At 44.3% G+C, this 20,214-nt stretch overlaps 1 protein-coding gene across 1 annotated transcript; it reads right to left on the reverse strand.

The window, feature by feature from the left end:
- Positions 1-2,671: 2,671 nt before the first annotated feature.
- enc3 (ectodermal-neural cortex 3) lies at positions 2,672-19,612 on the reverse strand. Its single transcript, XM_022209892.2, has 4 exons — positions 19,352-19,612; positions 15,180-16,214; positions 13,446-14,210; positions 2,672-3,864 (listed from the first exon to the last, which is right to left on the reverse strand). The coding sequence occupies exons 2-3, from the start codon at positions 16,200-16,202 to the stop codon at positions 13,464-13,466; spliced, it is 1,770 nt and encodes a 589-aa protein (XP_022065584.2). The 5' UTR covers positions 16,203-16,214; positions 19,352-19,612; the 3' UTR covers positions 2,672-3,864; positions 13,446-13,463.
- Positions 19,613-20,214: the final 602 nt, after the last annotated feature.

A 20,214-nucleotide genomic window follows, 5' to 3' on the forward strand; every position in this document is an offset into this window, starting at 1 on the left:
TGGGGAAAAGGACACTGCTGTTAGAATTTGACTGTTTTTAACAGTAGCTTATTACAGTGTACAGTGGGATAAAAACAGGATTTTGACAGACTGTTCTGACTCTGTTTCTAATCCAAAACGTGTGTTTGACAGATTTATCCGACTGCATTTCTCATCATACAGTGTTTTAAATTCAGCATCAAAGGAGTTTTTTTGGCAGATCAGACAGAGTTGTCCAGAAGGTCTGTATCGATCCACTTGGCCTCCAGAATCAGACCCCCGGGGGAAGGCGAGAGGAGGTCGATGCCGTCTTTGTCCTGGTCCTCCAGCAGCAGGCGGGGGTCCCAGCTGGAGGTCTCAGGCCAGCAGACACACGCCGATGTTTGGGTGGAGGCGGAGAGCATCGTCCCTGTCGGTTCCGGCTCGCTGCCTCCTTTCTTATGGTTTCATGGGAGCAGCTCATCCCCCCTCTGCACAAAAAACCACACAGCACAGAGCAGGCAGAAATACAGAGGAACCACACACACACACACACACACAGTCCAAACCAGGATCCAGATTGTTGTGGCAGTTTGGACACCCCACCCTCCCCCACCAGCCTCTTTTTTGTTTAGCTTTTTTTCTTTCTTGTTTTGGCGGTCTCTGAGGTTCTTTTGTCTCCGGCGGACTTTCAAATGTCTATTTATTCGCCATGGTTTAATTGTGTTGTCGGCAAGATCTGTCTGAAATTGCTCGGTTTGCACATTTTGCATCACAATAGCAGCCATTGAGCGGGCGGCTCATCCGGCTGTCCGGTGCCAGGTCTCCTTTCACTCAGGCCCGTTTCATCTTTTTCTGTACGTCTGCATTGTGTTTAAAAAATCCATAAATTAACCTTCCGATGAATCCCTGTACTCATGCTGGCACAAACGTGCACATGCTCGACTGGACAGAGCTGTTACAGGCATGACGTCATGGCTGCAGACGGAGGGTTTTCGGTGCCGCCTTTTGTTTACGTCCAATTAACTGTGAGCTTTGAAGTTCTGTCGGCCATCTTTGAAAAGACTCAACAATGCTGCTGAATTATGTCACTGGTCTTAATGCGTCCCTTAAACACTTCATGTAATTTGCGGCACAGAAATATGTAACTTAAAGGGAAATCAGTGGGGGTACATGGGGGGTGTGCATCATATCTTTAAATATTTATGACATGATGGTCCAGAAATGTTTGATGAAATATTAATTTGGAGCACAATTTGCAAACAAACTCCAAACAACAGGCTACTATGGAGATGAGAAGATATTACAAATTACACATTTACACCAAAAGAGACAAAGAAAAGACTTTTGACTATTTTCCGACGATGACTCTGGCCCTGACTTGAACTAACAGGCGATTTATTTAGTGTTCTCATTGCTGTATGTATTCATCACTGACTGACGTTTAATTCTTTTTCCATAAATCATTTTTCATAATTCCCAACAGTCTATTCTCCTCAAATTCAAGACTTTAATTTCTTACAAACACAATTATACACAGCATACTGCGCAGTGAAATGTACTGAGCACAGGGATGGGATCAGCAAGTTCTGATTCTAGCGGAAAGTTGTTGACGGGGGGGGGCGGCGGCGGCGGCGCAGCGACTTCCAATCACTGGGCCGTTTACAATCGTCGTTAACAAGCTATCGTTAACGTCGTTACCATCGCGCGGGAGTATCAGCGACAATAAAGTGTTCAAACTTGTGAAATCGGCGTTCAAATAAATGAAATCGGCGGAAATCGGCGGATCCGCGGTAAATTCCCATCCCTGAAGAAAAGCGGAATTCCGCGAATTCGAGGAAAAATCACATCCCTGACCGAGCACCTGTTTCCATGACTGAAAGATAAGAAAAAGAATGACAACACACACAATATATACAGACAGACAGACAGATGTAATTCCTTTAGAGGAGTCATGGGTGTCTTGGTGGCCTCCCTCACTCGTCTCTTTCTTGGTCTTTCAGGTCTTGAGGACGTCCTGCTCTAGTCAGATTTATTCATGTTCTAGCTTCCATTTCTTAACTGTGGATTTAAACTGATCAAGAGATATTCACTGACTTCAACATCTTCTTGTATCATCGACTGATTTGTACTTTTCAACCTTTTCTCAGTTTCTTTGAGCGTTCTTTAGTCTTCATGCTGTAGTTCTAACCAGCAGAGACTGAACCTTCCAAATCCAGGAGTTTTTATACCACAATCACTGAGACACCTTCACTGACCCCACATGATCTTTATTTCTCCAACTGTGGGACTTCTAGCACCAACTAGCTGCATCTGTGTGGAATTAGGCGATTAACTTATGCAGTCACTTGTTTTACATTATTTAATATGGTAACATTGTTTTCGCTTTGAGACAAGTTGTAAATTCTTAAAATCCAAATTAAATGACCATGATTCTGTTTAAAGCAGTAAAAATGGAAAAAGGTTGACGAGTGCTTTATAACCTCTGTAAACCTCATGACATATTACAACAAGACAGAATATAAACTGCTCATTTCAGTGAATGTTCAGCGCCAACAGACAGCAGGAAGGAGACGTTTCTTCTGGTAAATACCAAAACCACCGCTAACGTGTTTGGAAACTATGTGAAGCATGTACCTGTTTGATTATACGGCTGTTTAATGACAGCTGCTGAGTTCCACTCCTTTCCTGGGAAACGGAGAACAAACAAACATTTTTCTCCAGAAGATGACGTTTATTGACCAGTTATGAGCTGCAGAAAAAGAAGTAACAGACTGTATATCTGTAAGAATGAATCAGGATCGTTCACTTTGAGACCAGATTTAGAGCGTTAAAACAGAAGCGACTTGATAATTTGCTACAAAAAGGCTTTGATTATTCACACTACCCAAGCTGGGTTAAGACAAATATACAAAATTAAGACAGTTAAGACATTTCTTTGTACAAATTGTGCAAATCAAAGGCTTCTACAAATTAATTAGAGCAAATATACAAACTATACACACATTATTAAAGATATTCAAAAATAAAATGAAAACACATATTACAGCTACAAAGCTAACTACGTAAGACACACTTCGCTTTAGTTATTTAAATCTGGAGTAACACTAAGGTTAGTTATTCAGGTTTTGGCAATATTTAAGTTTTAAATATGACCTCTGCTGTAAAGCAGTCATATTTTTTCAGTTGGCAAAACAATTTAACTAAAACCTTCTAAAAATGAAAGAGTTTTGTAAAACAAAAATATTACATTCACACAAAAAAGACAAAGATGTAACCCTTCTTTGAACAAATACAGACAAAAATATATATAACCCTGAGACACACACACACAAATAAAACCAACAAAGTTCAAAACAGAAAAGCATCTCCTTCAGCCTTCATTTGTTTCTTCAGTTTGTATTTTAAGTCGAGGAGGAAGATACAAATTTAGCTCGCCAAAATTGAGGGAAGCCTAAATCCACGTCTCAAAATACAGACAGGAAGATCGAGTCTGAGCACGAAATGATACGCTTCATCCGAACGGCACAGCAGAGGTCTAACTCAGTCCATCAGCAGTCCAAATAAATTACACCTGAGTGAACGTCCAGTCAGGAGGGGAGAAAAACCACCACAGAGGGCAGCTTCAGCTGGTGAGGCCACGGTGCAGTCACAGCAGCCTATTTAACCCCGGAGGCGGTGAGTTTTTGTGCAGAGATGCCTCATGTCTGTCCGCTGAACGGGAAAGTCACACAGGAACTAAACGAATCGGGTGAAGGGGAGGCCGCAGACCTCCAGTTTCTGGGCTGTTTCCATGTCTCTGCAGCGAAAACATGAGTCAGGAGGAGGAAAACACAAACCCCGACCTCTTCCTCCTCTTCCTCCCCAGAGCGAGCAAAGGGAAGACCCGGCATTCCAGACGGTCATCTGGGGGGGGAAAAAAAAAGCTGTTCAGATGCTGTGAAATCTGCTGTACAAGGACTCTGTGGATCCACATGACCTGAGGGCTAAAATACAAACACAGATTAGTGTGGTAGGAAGGTATGTTGAGCCTAAAGTCAGAGTTTTCAGTATCATAGAGGTGGCTGCTAGATCTCCATGGTAACTGATGCTGTGGAGGGTTTGGAAGAAGCTCCTGCCTTTAAGCAAATCGTTTCCTGGGAAAATGTTTTATCTGCAAACCTGTTGACCTGTATGTCACTAAAACCACTGAATGAAGACATTTAGTTACACAGTCGCATACTGTATGCATCACGTTGCCATGGTAACCCGACGTGTTCAGTTGATGATGCAGAAATGGAATAAATATGATTTTATGTTTGGTTTAAATATATGAAGTTTAACAGCTTTAATGTGCAGCTGTGAGTTAGAAATAAGCAGCTGCTGAGAAACACCCTCACATCATGATACTGCCTCCACCATGCTTCATCATGATGCTGCCTCCACCGTGCTTCATCATGATGCTGCCACCACCGTGCTTCATCATGATGCCGCCTCCACCATGCTTCATCATGATGCTGCCTCCACCATGCTTCACATCATGATGCTGCCTCCACCATGCTTCACATCATGATGTCGCCACCACCGTGTTTCACATCATGATGCTGCCTCCACCGTGCTTCGCCTCAGAATACTTTTACACGTGTTTAAGGTTTCTACCAGCGTTTCTGTCTTGCCTCATTTCCAGCAGCAACACTTTTACCGTCATACATTTTTATATTCCTTCACATTCTGTTGACTGAAGCAGCTGCACACGACTTTCATTTTGTAGAAGAAAGCAGCAAACCTGAGTTAAAGAAAGTAGAAAACCACCTTCATGATATCTGTTAACTCTGACTGGAGCTTCAGTTTTTGTTGAACTGATTTACACAAAGAAAGCCTGGATATGTCAAAGTAGCTTCATAGTTCTGCCCTCTGGGTGCTCTCAGAAGACCTCGCTTCTCCAGGCTACACATCAGCTTATCACCATTCTATCAGGCTTTCACCCACACAGCATTAATAACGCCTCGGAACAGGGAATTATTTAACCCAAGTCCTCCTGGCATGTGGGATTAAGCTGCCTTAGTCATTTTTTGTTGCTAGGTAATAAAAGAATCTGAGGGTGGCAGTGGAGAGAACCCCGCTGTGAAAATAAGCTTCTCTGGGCTCAGATAAAACACATACTCCAAAACCATCTGCTCATCCTCTTTATCCGGGTATAATTCACACCACATGAAGCCTTCTTATGGTGCAATTTTCAAATTCCTGCATCTGTAAGCACCAATTTTTTTACATCAAACATGGTGATGAAGTCTTTGGAATCTCACGTCTGGCTGCAGCCTCAGATAACTATTTTTCCTCTCCTGCCGTTACAAAGGAATGTTCCACTGGAGACGGTTTGAAGGGGAGGACGGCTGGACATTTTTTCTGATAACTCCGCTCAGCTCCAGCAGGAGAAGAGTTAACTTCCAGGCTCTGCTGGGGCTTGTTTAGATAACCTAATGAGCTCTCATCTCCATGGCTGACAAAGCCCACTGATTCTACTGAAGCCTTCCTGATCCAAACACATCTGTTACTGTTGTGAAGACTTTGCCTGAAGAGTAAGACTCAACAACAGGGAGGCAGCAAGAGGCTAAAAACAGGTTTAAGATTAAAAAACAACAGTTGGAAAATAATTTTTGTACTTTTAAGAATGACTGTTGACTGTGTTTTGCAGTATATTTACACAAAACTATTTCAGAAAAGTCTCCAGGCAGAAACCAGTTTGGGTTGTTTATCTTTTTAACGAGTTTCAGTCTCAAAGCGTATCAGCTTCTTAAATACCCACTTTAAGAAATACAATAGCTGTTGACATTTTGGGAAAATGGTCCATTTGCTGCCGTAAATGATAAGATTAACATAATTCTGTGTTAAATAGGAATCTACAGGTTGAACAAAGAATGGAAACAACAAACCAGTTCTGTTCGAAGGTTAGAAAATCCACCTCCGAGCAGCAGTTACAGAACAAACGCTGCAGATTGAGGGTGTTCTTTAGGTGAAATCTTGGTTCTAAAGGGCGACTGCAGTTATCTGGAGGAAATTTTAAGTTTCTGTGGACGAAAGCTGGAACATTTGTTGTCGTAACAGTCAACAGTCTACTGATTTCCCATAAAAACATGTTTGAGATTAATGGAAATATGTGGATTTGGTCTTCACGGCGCTGGACAAAACCGACATTTTGGTCTTTTGTTTTCTGCAACATATATTTCAGTATGAAAAGGTCCAATAATGTGCACCAGATGACGAGAATAACTATTTGGAAACCATTAATCGTTTTAGGATGTTCCTGTAGGGAAGTGCATGTGGATCAAAACCAAAAAATGATGTTAAAAAAGCTGAAAAACGTTGTTCGGAACCATTCTCACATGTAACGCTGGCAGAAGGATTCCAGCTTAGTCTGCAGCTTACAGGGTTTCATTTAGTTCTCAGAGAGCTTCATGTGCTGCCAGGTTTCAGGGAGTAGTGGAAGTTATTTAAGGAATATTTTAAGTTTCTTTCACGTCGTTTCTGTGGACGATAGCTGAAACATTTGCTGTGCTATTAGCCAAAAATCGAATAACTCCAACAAATACCATGTTTGGCATCAATGGAAACGTGGATTTGAGCTGCTCAGTACTGGATAAAACCGACATTTTGATCTTTTGTTTTTCTGCAGCATATATTGGAACATGAATGTGGAACAGATGAACTGAAGAACTATTTGGAAAACATGAATCCTTTTAGAGGTTCTGCAGAGAAGTGCATGTGGATCAAGATTAAAAAGTCGTTTTAAAAATGCTGGAAAAAAGCTGAAATCTTTCCCATTTAATGTAACTCTACCAAAGGAGTTGAATTTATTTGCTTTGGACGGCGTTTTGACGTTGTACTCGTCACACAGACCTATGGTGATGATTTAAACGGCCAAATAAATTAGTGGAGTATCTGTTGTCGGTCAGCATCGGCCTTCTTTGCGTTTCTTTCTGCTCCTTCCTGCACATTTTGCTGTGAACATGTGGAGCCTTCAAATAAAGTTAAACTCTTAAAAAGCTGATTAAGTGCACAGCTGTAATGACTTGAACTTTCACACACGTTACTGTGGAGTAAAACTGAAGAATTTCTGGTTGGTGTTTGTTTCAGTTACCAGTAAAAAGAGCTTTTTGCCTAAAGTTAACTCTAGTGTGAGTTGGGTGATGATCCGTGGGTGACCTGGGAGTGACGTACGTTCAGCATCACGCTCTGTGACGATCAAGTTACTGTCAACAACCACAAAGTCTGAAGACTGGCTCGAGTTTTATCTGGAAAGAGAACACTCTGGGCATCTGTCACTGAGAGCGTATTTAAATATCTATACGTTCCCAGAGTGTGTCAGAAACACCGAGATATTCTTCTGCATTCAGTTGAATTTTGCAGTTTTCGCAGCAGGCTTTCCTTCCCATTCTGACTCACAACCCTCTGCACGGTTACATAAAACATGTCAAGGTGTCTTTGCACGAGTATAAACAAGCGCAGACACATGACAGCTCGCTTCACACCGCAACGGTCAGAGTTTAACTCGCATTATTACGGCGCAGTAGCCCGTCCTGGTTGTTTGCTCGCTGCGTGAAACAGTGCAGACTTTGTAAGTGCAGCTGCTGAAAGACGAAGTATGTGATTTGGATCAGAGCCTGAGTGCTGATTGGCAGATCGGCGCTGCTTGCCAGATCACTTCTCTGTTCCGAATCAAGCCTCTGTCGTGTTTTTTGTGTTCCTGTCATCAGACTGAAGTCTGATTGTTGCTTTAACAATCGTTCTAATTTGTCACCTAAATGCCTTTTAGCATTTATTCGGCTTAAGGCTCCACAGCAAAGTGTTTCTGAACAAAGGCCGAGAGAAGCAACAGCCTCTGCATCACACGTGACTGCAGGCCTGACGTTGAGTTTCCATTGCGCTCTCGCCCTGTGTGTACGTGTGCACGGATCACTGCAGACCGACACTTCTGCTGCTCTAATCTCTCAGATGATGAAGAGCCTCTCAAACTTCACTGTGCTGCTCAAACTATGTACTACTAAATCATTCCTGCAGCTTTGTTCCTGCACAGAGAGCAGGCTATCACACAAAGTTTTCAACCCGTCCTGCCAAAAGTAGGACCTGAAGGGCACAAAGTTTCAAAGAAAAACAGCATCTGACTTTTCCAGTAGGGGACAAAAAGTCCGCCTGTGTTGTGGAAGTCTGTTGGGCAGAGATCCGACCCTCAGAGGCCGTGTCCTGTCACCACCACTGCATCCATCAAACAGCACCTCCCGTCTCACATGATCAAACTTCAGCTCCGTCAGCCACAACAAGCGAGCCGCTGTCACCAGGAATGTGCTCTCAGTCCCTTCGTTATTATTACCCGTCATGTGAAGGTCACCTGCATGCGACGCCGCATCGGTGCACCTTTCACAGCGTCGACTCAGTGTTCCTGATTTGCATTCAGAGTTTGTGGTAGAATGCAAATGACTGTGCAAAAGAAGTAAATTCACCTTGACCTCCGAGCTGTAACCCAGGAATTAGCCAGGTGCCCCGTGTGAGAGGTTCACTGCAGGAGCTGGAGCGTCCAGCAGAGCAAACAGATGGGACGAGATTAGATCTGCCACTCTGAGGTTTAACTCCGCTCAAGTCAGACACAAGAAGAAACAAGCTTGTCTGTGGTTTTACAATTACATGTTGTGTAATTTAACACACCTTAAGTTCACATCACATTTACTAAACACGTGCATCTCATCATTAATCCTATTTTAAGCACTTGTCAGACGTGAAATACGCAACACTGCTGCCAAATATGAGTTTTTTGTCATTTACAAGACAGAGCAGGTGACAGGGATTACTTAGATTTGAAAGAATTAATGAAGTTTAAGCAAACATCTCGATCTTGCTGCTGTTTGATGCTACAGATGTTTAATAAATTCAGGAGAAAAACTCCAACATCTGGAAGCAACAAACTAAACTGACAGCTCACCTGTCAGATGTGATCATTTATAATTACAACTAATTAATGAAGTTATAGACGTTCTGCTTGCAGTGTGCAGCTCTCTGAATTTGGAGATGTTCATGTTCATCCTTCTGCTGTCTGATGCTGCAGGTGTTTAATAAACTTAGAGGAAAAAGTCTGAAACAACCGGAAGCAACAAACTAAACTTCACTTCCTGTTCACAACTTGTGCAAAAAAAAAAAAAAAAAAAAAGACTAATTCCACCTATAAATGGTGAGTATCATTAATCTAAGCTACTTTGCAATGAAGTTTTATTTTCAAGGACATTTTAGTTTGTATTGGATGTGAAACTGTGAGTCAAAGTCAATACGACAGATGTGTTGTGATTTTGGCAGCAAACTGTGTCTCTTGTTCTCTCTGTGAGGTCTTTGGACCGATACCGGTGCTGAAATGTTCCCCAAAATCTCCTCCAACAGCTCAGAGTTCTCCCACTGCTCTTTCCCTTCCTGTGACCGGGTGCAGTGCAGACTTGTGTTGAGTTTTAGACGTCTCTTGGTTTGACCTTGTAGGTTTGTCGTAACTGCAGGGGGTCGATTCGTTTGTGAAGCTGACATCAGATTTACAGAAAGGAGTCCAGGTCTGAAAGGAGCTCCGGCTTTTCTGCACCTTGGATCACATCTGCGTCACAATGACCCCAACCAAAGCCGAGTCCTCTCCTTTATCCGTCCCCTGCGTGCAACAAGGCCTGCGCCATGTTTGCTAATGACCGCCTAGAATTCCACTGTATTGACCAACGGATGAATCGCAGTGACTTCATTTACATGAGTCTGCATGTTTTCAGGGAAACATAAAGGAGTGGGGATGAGCTCAGAGCCGCTGGTCTCGGTGCAGCTCTAACGGTATAATGAGGCGCTTCTTGATGAATCCTTCAGGAACAAAGAGCACCTATGACTGAATAAGCGCCACTTCACTACTGCTTCTGCAAATATTACGTAGCTCAGATTAATCACCAGCGTGGATGCTCCGTCCGGCCCCAGCTGGCTCTCCGAAGAGGCCCCTGGAACTGTATGACAGCTCGTCTCTTTTTTAGGCTGTAATCAAATTAGTCTGGGCGATTATTCAGCCATTTTAGGCGTCGTCTTCCCTTTTCCTTTTTGTCGCTCTCAGCACGCAGAAAGGCCCAATAAAAACTCTATTAGGTTTATGCAAATGTGAGCCGAGGGCTGTAATGTGGCAGATTGATTACTCAAGGGACCGGAGACGAAGTGTGCGTGCACGTGCTAACGCTAACCGTCTATGTGCGGGTCTGAGCCGAGGGAGGGGCGTTGTTGTACACAGATGCCCCAATAAAAGCCCCTTTCAGCTCGTGTTCCTGGTGGCCCTCACAGCGAGGCATTAATAAAACATTAGTATTGAGTGACTGGGGCCTCGCACTCCTCCTCCCTGATCCCGCCGTGACCTTTTTCATTTTACAGCAGCTGTCTGGGGACGCACTGAGCCCACTGAGGAGTCCCGCCGTGGCCCCTGACCCGTCCAGGTGGAGCCGATCACACAGAGATGTTGAAGTGGAGAATGGAGAGGAGGTTGCTGTGGTTCAGCGGTTTGAAGGGAGACGTAGCAGACTTTTTGCAGGGATCTCTGGTTACGCTGTGTCTGAGCGTAACGACGGTTTCTACCCCGATGCCGCTCTGCTTACCATCTCCAAAACACACACAGAGCCGAACGCTGCACACGCACAAAAACCAACACGACCAAATCTGCTTAGTTCTGCATGTTAGAGGACGTTTAAAAGATCTTTACTCTCTTCTGGACCATAACAAATATTTAACATCTACAAATGCTTTTCCATCAACAGCGGGTTCTGGCTCGGCCCGACCAGTCTGCGGTTAGTCACATCTGGTGGAAATGCAACAGCAGGCGGCGGCAGAAAGAGCGAAGAGGACGGCGATCCCAAAAAACAACTGTACGGGCACAAAACGGGGAAAAACACCAAGCCACTTTGACTAAATCTTTACTAATGGGAACGCCGGGCAACACCTTCATTCCTCCCAAATTAGAGCGAGGACGGCTGGTTTGTTAAAGGGCCGTGTGTGTGTGTGTGTGTGTGTAAAAGAAGTACGAGTGGAAAGCGAGTGGTTTTACGACAACCGTAAAAACTCACAATACTACTAGTGAATACTTGAACAGCTGACTGGTGGTTTTCAGCACCAACAACACCAAAGGGAAGGGAATGAAAACACACACATGTATGTGCACACACACTTTTTACACACAAGTATTTTTCTCTCTAACCCCAGCTGTAAGTTGACGGCCTCGGGAGCCTCGGTGTATTTTTAGGCAGGCGTTAGTCTCGGCTGCCAAGAGCTGCAAAATATAGCTTTGCTTGTGCTACTAGCTTTCCACTTTATCTCCACCTCTGTGTGTGTGTGTGCGTGTGTGTGTGTGCGTACACTGTATCACTTCCTACATATTTGCCTCTCCAGAGAAAGCGAGTGGACCGGCGTCGGGGCAGGAAGTCTGCCTAACAAGCTGGAAATCGGAGCTTTTTCCATCTCTTCTGTAATTGAACATAAAGGCAGCGGGACGGCGGCTATCGTAACTAAGAGTCTTCATGGAGATGCGGCGCCTTGATCTTTCACAGTCAGCCCGTCTGTCTCCGTCCTGGCAGCAGAAACAGGCCTCGCTGCCATGGATACGGCGGCCCCCAGCTCCATCGTCTCCAGCTGTTTACTGTAGACACAAGTCACACATAAGCCCTCCGTTTCTCACTTTCTTCTGCTCGGCTTCGCTTTCCAACTCTTTGGCTGCGTTAAAAGGAGTCACTTTCCTCTAAAAGAGCTGCTGTTCTGCAGCTCAGAGGAGCAAATTCACCCAGGCTGCTTCTGAATCCGTCGTTCAACGTGCACGGCATCAATAGTAATGATGGAATTTTACCGTCCAGAGGCGCAGAAATGGAAGCAAACCACAGATGTTTCCATCCTATCATCATGTTTTCCCTCCGGCTGTTCACTAGCCAGATATTCCCTCAGTACAGAAGAGAACACGGCGTATCTGTAAGATGTATTTATGAGGATTTCTGGCTGCAGTTATGGAAAACAAAAGCTATGTCGGGCTAGTCTAGTTTAAACAGACTTGGACATGATGTATTTTTGCTGTCTTGGAGAGAGCTGCATGATGAGATCTGCAAATATGAAGCTGGACCTAAACAGTTAGCTTAGCATGATGACTGGAAACTGCAGGACTGGTGGGTTCATTTCAATGACACTTTTGTCCAAAACAACATCTCCCAAGATGATTTTTGGATTAACTGGGAGTTAGAGACCAGAGATGAGACAGCTGGAGCTCCCATAGTAAGCAACAAGCCTATGGCTGACGTCATCTCTGTATATACAGTCAGTGGCTTTAACGCAAACAAACTACAGCAAACCTCCGAGTCTGTATCATCAAATTCTACTAATAAACCAACCGGTACCTCGTGAAAGCTCACTGTAATAAAACCCTGTCTTGATTTTTCTGTAAAGTTTCATTACTGCAATAAAGATAAAAACCACACAGCCAATAAAGTGATACAGCAGTCTAATAAATCCAGTGACTACCATTGACTGCATCGGCGCTAAAACCAGATCACAGGACGCCGTCACGTCATGAAATCTAAAACTAGCCCAACCACCACAGGACACATGGAAAAACAACCTGCACAGCTCAAAATATCAACGTACTTCCGCTTCTCATTTCAGCTACGAGCCTCCTTATCGTCATCTGTCCGTCCTGCAGGCGGACTGGGTTTGGTATTTCACATCTCAAACATATTTTCATACCCTCAACATAGATCCTTCCTGGTCACCCCCGAGCTCCTGCAAGATTAAAAACTCTGGCGCTGAAGTAGGTTTCATTTTTATCATGTAAACCACTGAATAATGCAGAAGAGATGAGAAAAAAAGTATAAAAGACTGAAGTGTACATTGGATTTTGGGGGAAAATTAGATTTTTTTTCAATCATGCTAAAGGTTGAGCTGGTAAAACGTTTTTTCCTGATCTTATCTGACGTGCACCAAATGTGTCACATCACCTTTTATAACCTGTATTTCCTTTAAGGTTCTGACTCACATCAGAGTGTGGGTTAGCTGCAGAGAGCCATTTTTTCTGGCTCTACAAGCTCAGACCTGATCGCTGCCTTTCCACCTCGCTGCTGTCACCGGCAGAGGTCTTCAGTTGGAGCTCTCTCTGTAATTATGAGCGCCGCTGACATTCCTGCTGCTCTCTAAACCACCACTGTGTGTTTATCCAACACCCAGCCAGCACTGCAGCTAGATAATGTGGAACCGCTGTAGTCACTGGCAACCCTGAAAACACCTCAAACTGGCTTCCACCGGTTCACTGAGGCCTCCACCTGGGCCTGACGGTTGAGTAACAGCATGTTCTGATCTAGTTTCAGATAGTTTTGCGTCTTTAAAGCGAGTTCCCGTGGATGATCTGGCCGTACGGAGGGCGCTCTATGAATAGCACACATAACTGACATCGTGTTTGTTTGTGTCAGTTTAAGGAAGCTGCAATTACTCACCGAGAAACCGCAGAGTCTCTACGCTGAGAGGTACTTCCAAGTGCTGACGAAGGCAGTGGGAATGAGTGAGTAGGGCACGCTGGTCACGCTGTCCCATGAGTCCGACGACGGGTCGTAGCAGTCCAGAGTTTTGCACCGCTGAGCCCCGAAGTAGCCTCCGACCACGTACAGTCTGTTTCCTGACGCCACCGCGTGACAGCTGATCCGTTTGGCCGTCACGTCGCCAAACTTGGACCACTGGTACGTCTCGCTGTTGAACCGGTACGCTGAGCTGGCCGAGAATTCTGTGTCGCCTCCGATCACGACCACGTGGTTTCCAACGACTGCGGCCGCCGTGTAGCGCCACAGCTGAGGACACGCGGCCGGCACCGACCACCGGTTCTGACAGGGGTCGAAGCACTGCACTTTGGGGTATTTGTCTCTGTTCACGCTGGTTCCCCCGAAGGCGAACAGTTTGTTTTTGGCACCGACGACGGCAGCGTTGCTCACGCCTTCCCGGAGCGGCGCCACCAGCGTCCATTTGTTGGTCTGAGGGTCGTACTGTTCCACCTGTTTGAGCGACACGGACGGAGAGGCGGGGAAGGAACCGGCGAGCGAAGTGTGTCCGCCAACGACGTACAGCATGTGGTCGAGCTCTGCAGAACCGTGACCGAACCGGGCCACCAGCATGGGCGCCGCTTTGGACCACTCGTCGTGTAGCGTGTCGTAGACCCAAACGTCTTTGGAGGCGCCGTTCTCAGAGCCACGCCCTCCGGTGACATAAACCTGCGACACGAGGACACGAATCACAACCAGAATACATCCTCAAAACGTCTAAGAAAGAACACGTGTTGAAATGTACAACAGAAGATAAAATAAGTTTTTAATAATCACACAGAAAGGAAATGTGCAATTCTGCTGGAGCAAACATCTGTAAAAAACAAACAAAAAACATTGTTGATAGTGTATTAGATTCTTCCCTGCATGAAAATTCAAATATTGCACAAATTTCTTTGAATATGGAAAATAGAAAAAATGCACTGCAATACTATATGATCAGGTACATTAGTGTTGCACAAATCCATCCTTCAGTACAAAATACTGATATAAAAAATACCAACATTGCACATATTCTATCGATTTTTCACAACGTAGAACTAATTTATGTTGCACAGAGTAGGAATAGACTGACATGGGGGTTTTCAGGGCCAATATTAAAGCCAATTATTGATGATCAACAATGGCCAATAACTGATATCTGGAACAATACAGATTAATAAGGGTGACTGCAATCGGTCAAATATTAAGCCTGCTGTGTTTATGTGGAATCGGCTGAGATTGATCAGTTTATCCTCTATCTTGTTAATTTTTCACTTTTTTTTAATCAGTTTTATTTCCCACTAATGTCCAGATCTTGAAGCGCTCTTAACTGACATATTACACATTTTATTTTTTCGTTTTTTTTTTTTTATTGTTGATTGTTTTACAGACAGCTTTTCAGACTTAGCTGCTAGCAGTTAGCTTATCCCTAGCTGCTGTGAGAGAAGCTAACTTCCTGGTTTGTGGCAACAGTTTGTGTTTCTTGTTAAGTTTTTGCTGCTGAGAGATATTTCTGAGACCAAGGAGTGACGACAGAGAGGGGAGGCTGCATCTGGCCGCATTTAATCTGTCAACCATCGGTCAACAATTTACCAATAATTAGAGAAATGAGTGAAATGAAAAGAGCATTTGATCGTACTAAGCCCTCAGACATACCTTGCAGCCGATAGCACAGGCACTGCACTCCTTCCTGGGACTGGGGATGTCTGTTTTCGGGGTGATCTCCTTGGTCTTGTTGTCGATCATGTAGACTTTATCGCACATGAACGTCTGTCCTCCCAGCAGCAGCAGGGCCTGGCTGACCTTTCTGGGCCGAGCGCAGAACCCTGTGACGATCCCGTCGTTCTGCAGGATCCTCATCTTGCACCGCACTGCGTCCTCCACGATCTCCCGACCCACCTTGTGGCACATCACCAGCTCCTCGGAGGCGACGTTCTTCAGCAGGTAGGACTCTGGCAGCAGCGCCAGCCGGACGCAGCGCAGCAGCTCGGGCAGCTCGCCGTGCCGCCGCTCCATGTCGGCCTTCACCCAGTCGATGACGGCTTCGTACACCAGGCTCTCGTCCTCCACCTCCAGCTCCTCGCTCAGGATCAGCTCCTGGACTTTGTCTCTGGGCAGGCTGAGGAAGTCCTCCGTCCTGAAGAGAGTGGCAAAGTTGGCGAGACACATCCTCCACGACAGCTCGTACAGTCTCTGGCACTGGTGGGCGTCCGACAGCAGCATCATGCCCAGGCAGTTGGACTGGTGCAGGTTCTTCTCCAGAAACTCTGCCGCCGCGTCTCTGATGTCGTGGAACTGCAGCATGTCTCCGGCCTCCAGCAGCGACTCGGCGTTCTCCTCATTGATGATGACTCTGGCCGAGTAGGCGTAGTCCAGCAGCAGCTCCAGCACCTCGGGGTGGAGCGAGTCGTGGAAGTTGACGTCGGCGTCCCGGCTCTCCCTGAGGCCGCCGCTGAACATGGCCTCGAAGTAGCGGCTGCAGGAGGCCAGGACGGCGCGGTGGCAGGGGAAGGAGCGGTTGCCGGCCTTCAGCATGACGTCCGTGAAGACTTTGCGTTTGCGCAGCAGGTTGAGTTGCGTCAGCAGGCTGTCGGCGTGCGACGTCTTGTGGAAGAGCTGGATGTTCATGGAGCCGGAACTGGAGCGAGACTTTCTGTTTTCGTGGTTGCTGACGGACATCTTGACTTCAACCTGGAAGAACAGGATGAGATAAGATAGACCTTTATTCATCTCCAAAGGGGAGAAATTCACACGACAACAGCTAGAGTTGAGAAAGAATTAATCTAAAAACAGGGTACCAATGTACGAAGATTAGGCTAATTACAATGCAAACTGTGCAGATGGATCATGATTGTTGTAAATGGAGCAGAAAAAAAACAAGAGCTGAGATTATAATGGCTGTTTTGGCATCTGGCTATGCATTGAGTTAAAAAAGACTGAAAACATGTTGGAAATAAACATATTCTGCCTCATAAATGGATTATCTAATAAAAACAGATAATCTGAAGCCACTTTAATCTGGATTAAACAGTAAAAACATGTAAATACACAGATGTTTATGTCTGAGATGACGGCAAGTGTGTCTTTGCAAAACTTTAAGGTTTCTTGCAACAAAATAATCATGATTAAAGATATATTTGCAGTTTAAATTGTTTATTAAGCCTGATATTTGAGATTATTTGCTGTCTGGCTGAGTGAATATGAGCCAAAATGCAAAGAAAACAGAACCTTTAAAGTAAAGATGCAAAAACTGTCTGGAAGTTTGTCCCAAAAATGTCGTTTGAAGTGACAGCGATACTTTGTTGTGTTGACAGAAACAATGTTGGTGTTATCTATATATTCAGAATATATATCTCCATCCTCAGATCATTGGTAGGAATGTCTGTTTTGGTATCAATCGAGGGAAGACTCAACACCTCAGACCAGCTTCTTGCAGATAAAATGATGTAACCACAGTGTATTCTGTGGTTGGTTTGAGTCATTTTATAAGAACAAAAAGTCAAAATCCTCTGATTTCAGCTTCATAAAAGTGAATATTTTGTTTTTTTTCCTTCTCTGTGACAGTGAACTGAATAGCTTTGGGTTGTGGACAAAATAAAGACACTGATCAACATTCCTTGTTGTTTTTTTGATATTTTATAGACAAAAATAACAAATAGAATAATCCAGAAAAATAGAATACTATAGTACTGTTTCAGGTGTTTGGGCAAAATGTGTTTAATTTGCAGATTTAAACTCTAATGAACATTCTTTACAGACGAGTTTAACTATATTCTTTGAAATATAACCTATTTTAGGAGCTGTAACCAGTTTTTGTTGAGAGTAAAGCTGAGCTAAATGAACAAAGAGCAGCCTTTATGATCCTGTTTTTAGGACAGCTGGACAGATATTCTGCCTTTTGATGTGACCATAAACACTCCTCCCATTTATGACCAAATAAAAACCACGCCAGCAGCTGATGAATGAACGTCCCAGAAGTTAAACTCTCATATCAGCGAGCCGGTTTGAGCGGAAATGGACTTCAGACTTTCAGCGAGATGAAAGGAGACCAGATAAGGATGTGAACACTTTGTGCCGCAGAGATTTACACAACAAAACCCATAAAACCAACCCTGTGAGAGCGAATGAGCCGCACTAACCGGCTTCTGCGATTAGATATCGGCTAAAGAAGCATCACCTGTGTGTGCTGTCCTGCTTCTTCCACCCATAGAAACATTCCCTGAGTCACTCTGAACCGACAGATTCCTGCCAGCTGGTTCCCTACGACACGGTGCCAACGGCGAAGCTTTCAAGCCCACATAAGATGTGACACCTCCGACCGACCAGCTCCTCAAGGATGGGATTATATAAGCGCCCAATCTTTCTTTGATCATCTCTGGTGGGTTTGGACAGGCTTTAAAGCGCTGCTCTGAGTGGGAGGACACGCTGTAATGTGATTAGCAGGATTCGGCGATCAAATTTGAGCAAATATGATTATGTAAGAACAAGATATTAGGAAGAAATGTGTCCTATTATGATGCAGTGGGGGTGGTGTGGGGGGGGGGGAACACTGCACGTGTTGGAAATAAACATATTAAATGGATTATCTAGTAAGAACAGATTATCTACATCTGGAATAAACAGCAAAACATGCAAACGCACAGAGCTTTATGTCTGAGGTGACAAAAAAGTGTTTCTGCAAAACTTTCTAATTAGGACAGTCATGATTAAAGAAGTTTTTGCAGTTCAAAGCGTATATTAAGCCTCAAATTTAAGATGATACAAGAGCTGCCGACTGCTTTGGTGTCTGGCTGAGTGAATCTGACAAAAATGGAAAGAAAACAGCAAAAACAGAGCAATTAAAAGTTAAAGCTGCAAAGGTTTTGGCCCAAAAATGTTGTTAAGAGAAAAGTCAGACACTTGATTGTGTTGTCAGAAACAGTATCTGATAAAGGATACAGCAAACATATATATTCCTTCATACTCAAAACATTGCTGGAAATGTCTGTTTTAGAGACGTTTTGATCAACCACCGTAAGATTCAACACCTCAGACCAGCTTCTTACAGACAAAATGATGTAACCACAGTGTATTCTGATCATCTATTCATTGGTATTTAAAGAAAAAAGTCAAACTTCTCTGATTTCAACCTTCTAAATGTAAATATGTTCTGTTTTATTCCTCCTCTGTGACCGTACACTGATTATCTGATGGACATTCTTAAACATTTTATAGGTCAAGTAACTGAGTAATCCAGAAAATATTCAAAAACTGAAATAAAGTCCAGGATTATGAAGAATACTGTTGCAGATGATTAGGCAAAATTGGTTTAATTTTTCTGTTGAACCTCTAATAAACATGTTTGATGTGAGGTTTTTCTTTAAAACATGGAAAAACCCTTTATAAAATGGTCCAGTGAGATATATTCTCATATTAATGCATTAACGACATTTCAGTCACAGTTTAGGAGCTGTATCTACCTTTTGTTGACCAAGCTGCTAAATGAGCTGAACTGCTCCTTTACAGCCTTTTAAACCGTTTAAAACAGCTGGACTGGTTCTGATCCAGCTTTACAGCAGATAAACCGACACACACGACCACTTTCTGGATCAACAGCCTCTTTTTGTTCCTCTGCAGATAAATTTAAATCGGCTGCAGAGGGACGGAGGGACGCAGCGTGAAATCCAATTCGTTTTGTGCAGTAAACGTGAAACTCTGGTCAGCAATTCAGCTCAACTTTCCTCCCAAGTTAGCAGCAGCAGCCCGCAAACACCCAGCAGCTTCTCTCCAAAGGAAACAAACAGCCAGCAGCTCCGGGATCGCTGCTTTTTTACGCGTCGGACTCTTACCTCACACCGGATTCCTTTATGTCGGTTACAACTTGTTCCGCCGTCGATTTCTTTTGAAGTTTCGGATGAATTTATACAAATCCGCTCTCCGAGTTTAGACCTGAATCACGTCCTGAGTCGCTGGGAAACGGTTGATCCATCGGTGTGTTCCGAAAAACGTGCGTCTTTACGTGTAAAAACCAGAGTTAAAGTGAAGTTAAGGAGCAGAGCCACACAGTCTGCAGAGCAGCAGCCGAGCAGAGGCTCCAGGCACCGAGGCTCCTCCCCCTGCCTCCACCGGCCAATGAGAGCAGCACAGCGGCTCTTTATTCTCCGTCCAGCTCCATTCAATGTTCACCATTATTGTCAGGAATCATCCACGGACACCTGTCACTGCCTCCGACTGCTCTGTTCCTACTGTGATCTGAATTTAATCACAGAAGAAAAACCAAATCCACCTGAAATGCTGTTCATTCATACAAGATCTTTAAAAGTCAGACAAAAGAAAGTAGACATTATAAAACAAGAAAAGCATTCAGAGAATACAGTCCTCCTCCAAGGCTGCTCATTCCGCCATATGTCAGAAATGCAGCATGTTTTAAAATTAGTTATTGATGATCAGAAATCACAGCAACATAGAATGTGTTCATTTAATACAGATGAACCTACAACCTAAATCACCTTACACTGACTACAGGCGTGTGTTCTGCAAGCGTACGAATACCGGATCCATCCATCCATTCTCTATACACCGCTTTATCCTCACTAGAGTCGCGGGGGGTGCTGGAGCCTATCTCAGCTGACTCGGGCGAAGGCAGGGGACACCCTGGACAGGTCACCAGTCTGTCGAATCACTTGACCTAAATATGTAACAGGAGGCAGGA

Source organism: Acanthochromis polyacanthus, chromosome 4, assembly GCF_021347895.1.
Source record: "Acanthochromis polyacanthus isolate Apoly-LR-REF ecotype Palm Island chromosome 4, KAUST_Apoly_ChrSc, whole genome shotgun sequence".
NCBI lineage: Eukaryota > Metazoa > Chordata > Actinopteri > Pomacentridae > Acanthochromis > Acanthochromis polyacanthus.

Excerpts from the sequence above, each read along its gene's own strand:
- enc3 (XM_022209892.2), bottom strand. The coding sequence starts at position 16,202 with ATGTCCGTCAGCAACCACGAAAACAGAAAGTCTCGCTCCAGTTCCGGC. Across the intron at positions 14,211-15,179 it reads CCTGTGCTATCGGCTGCAAG|GTTTATGTCACCGGAGGGCG; the intron begins GTATGTCTGAGG and ends CTCGTGTCGCAG.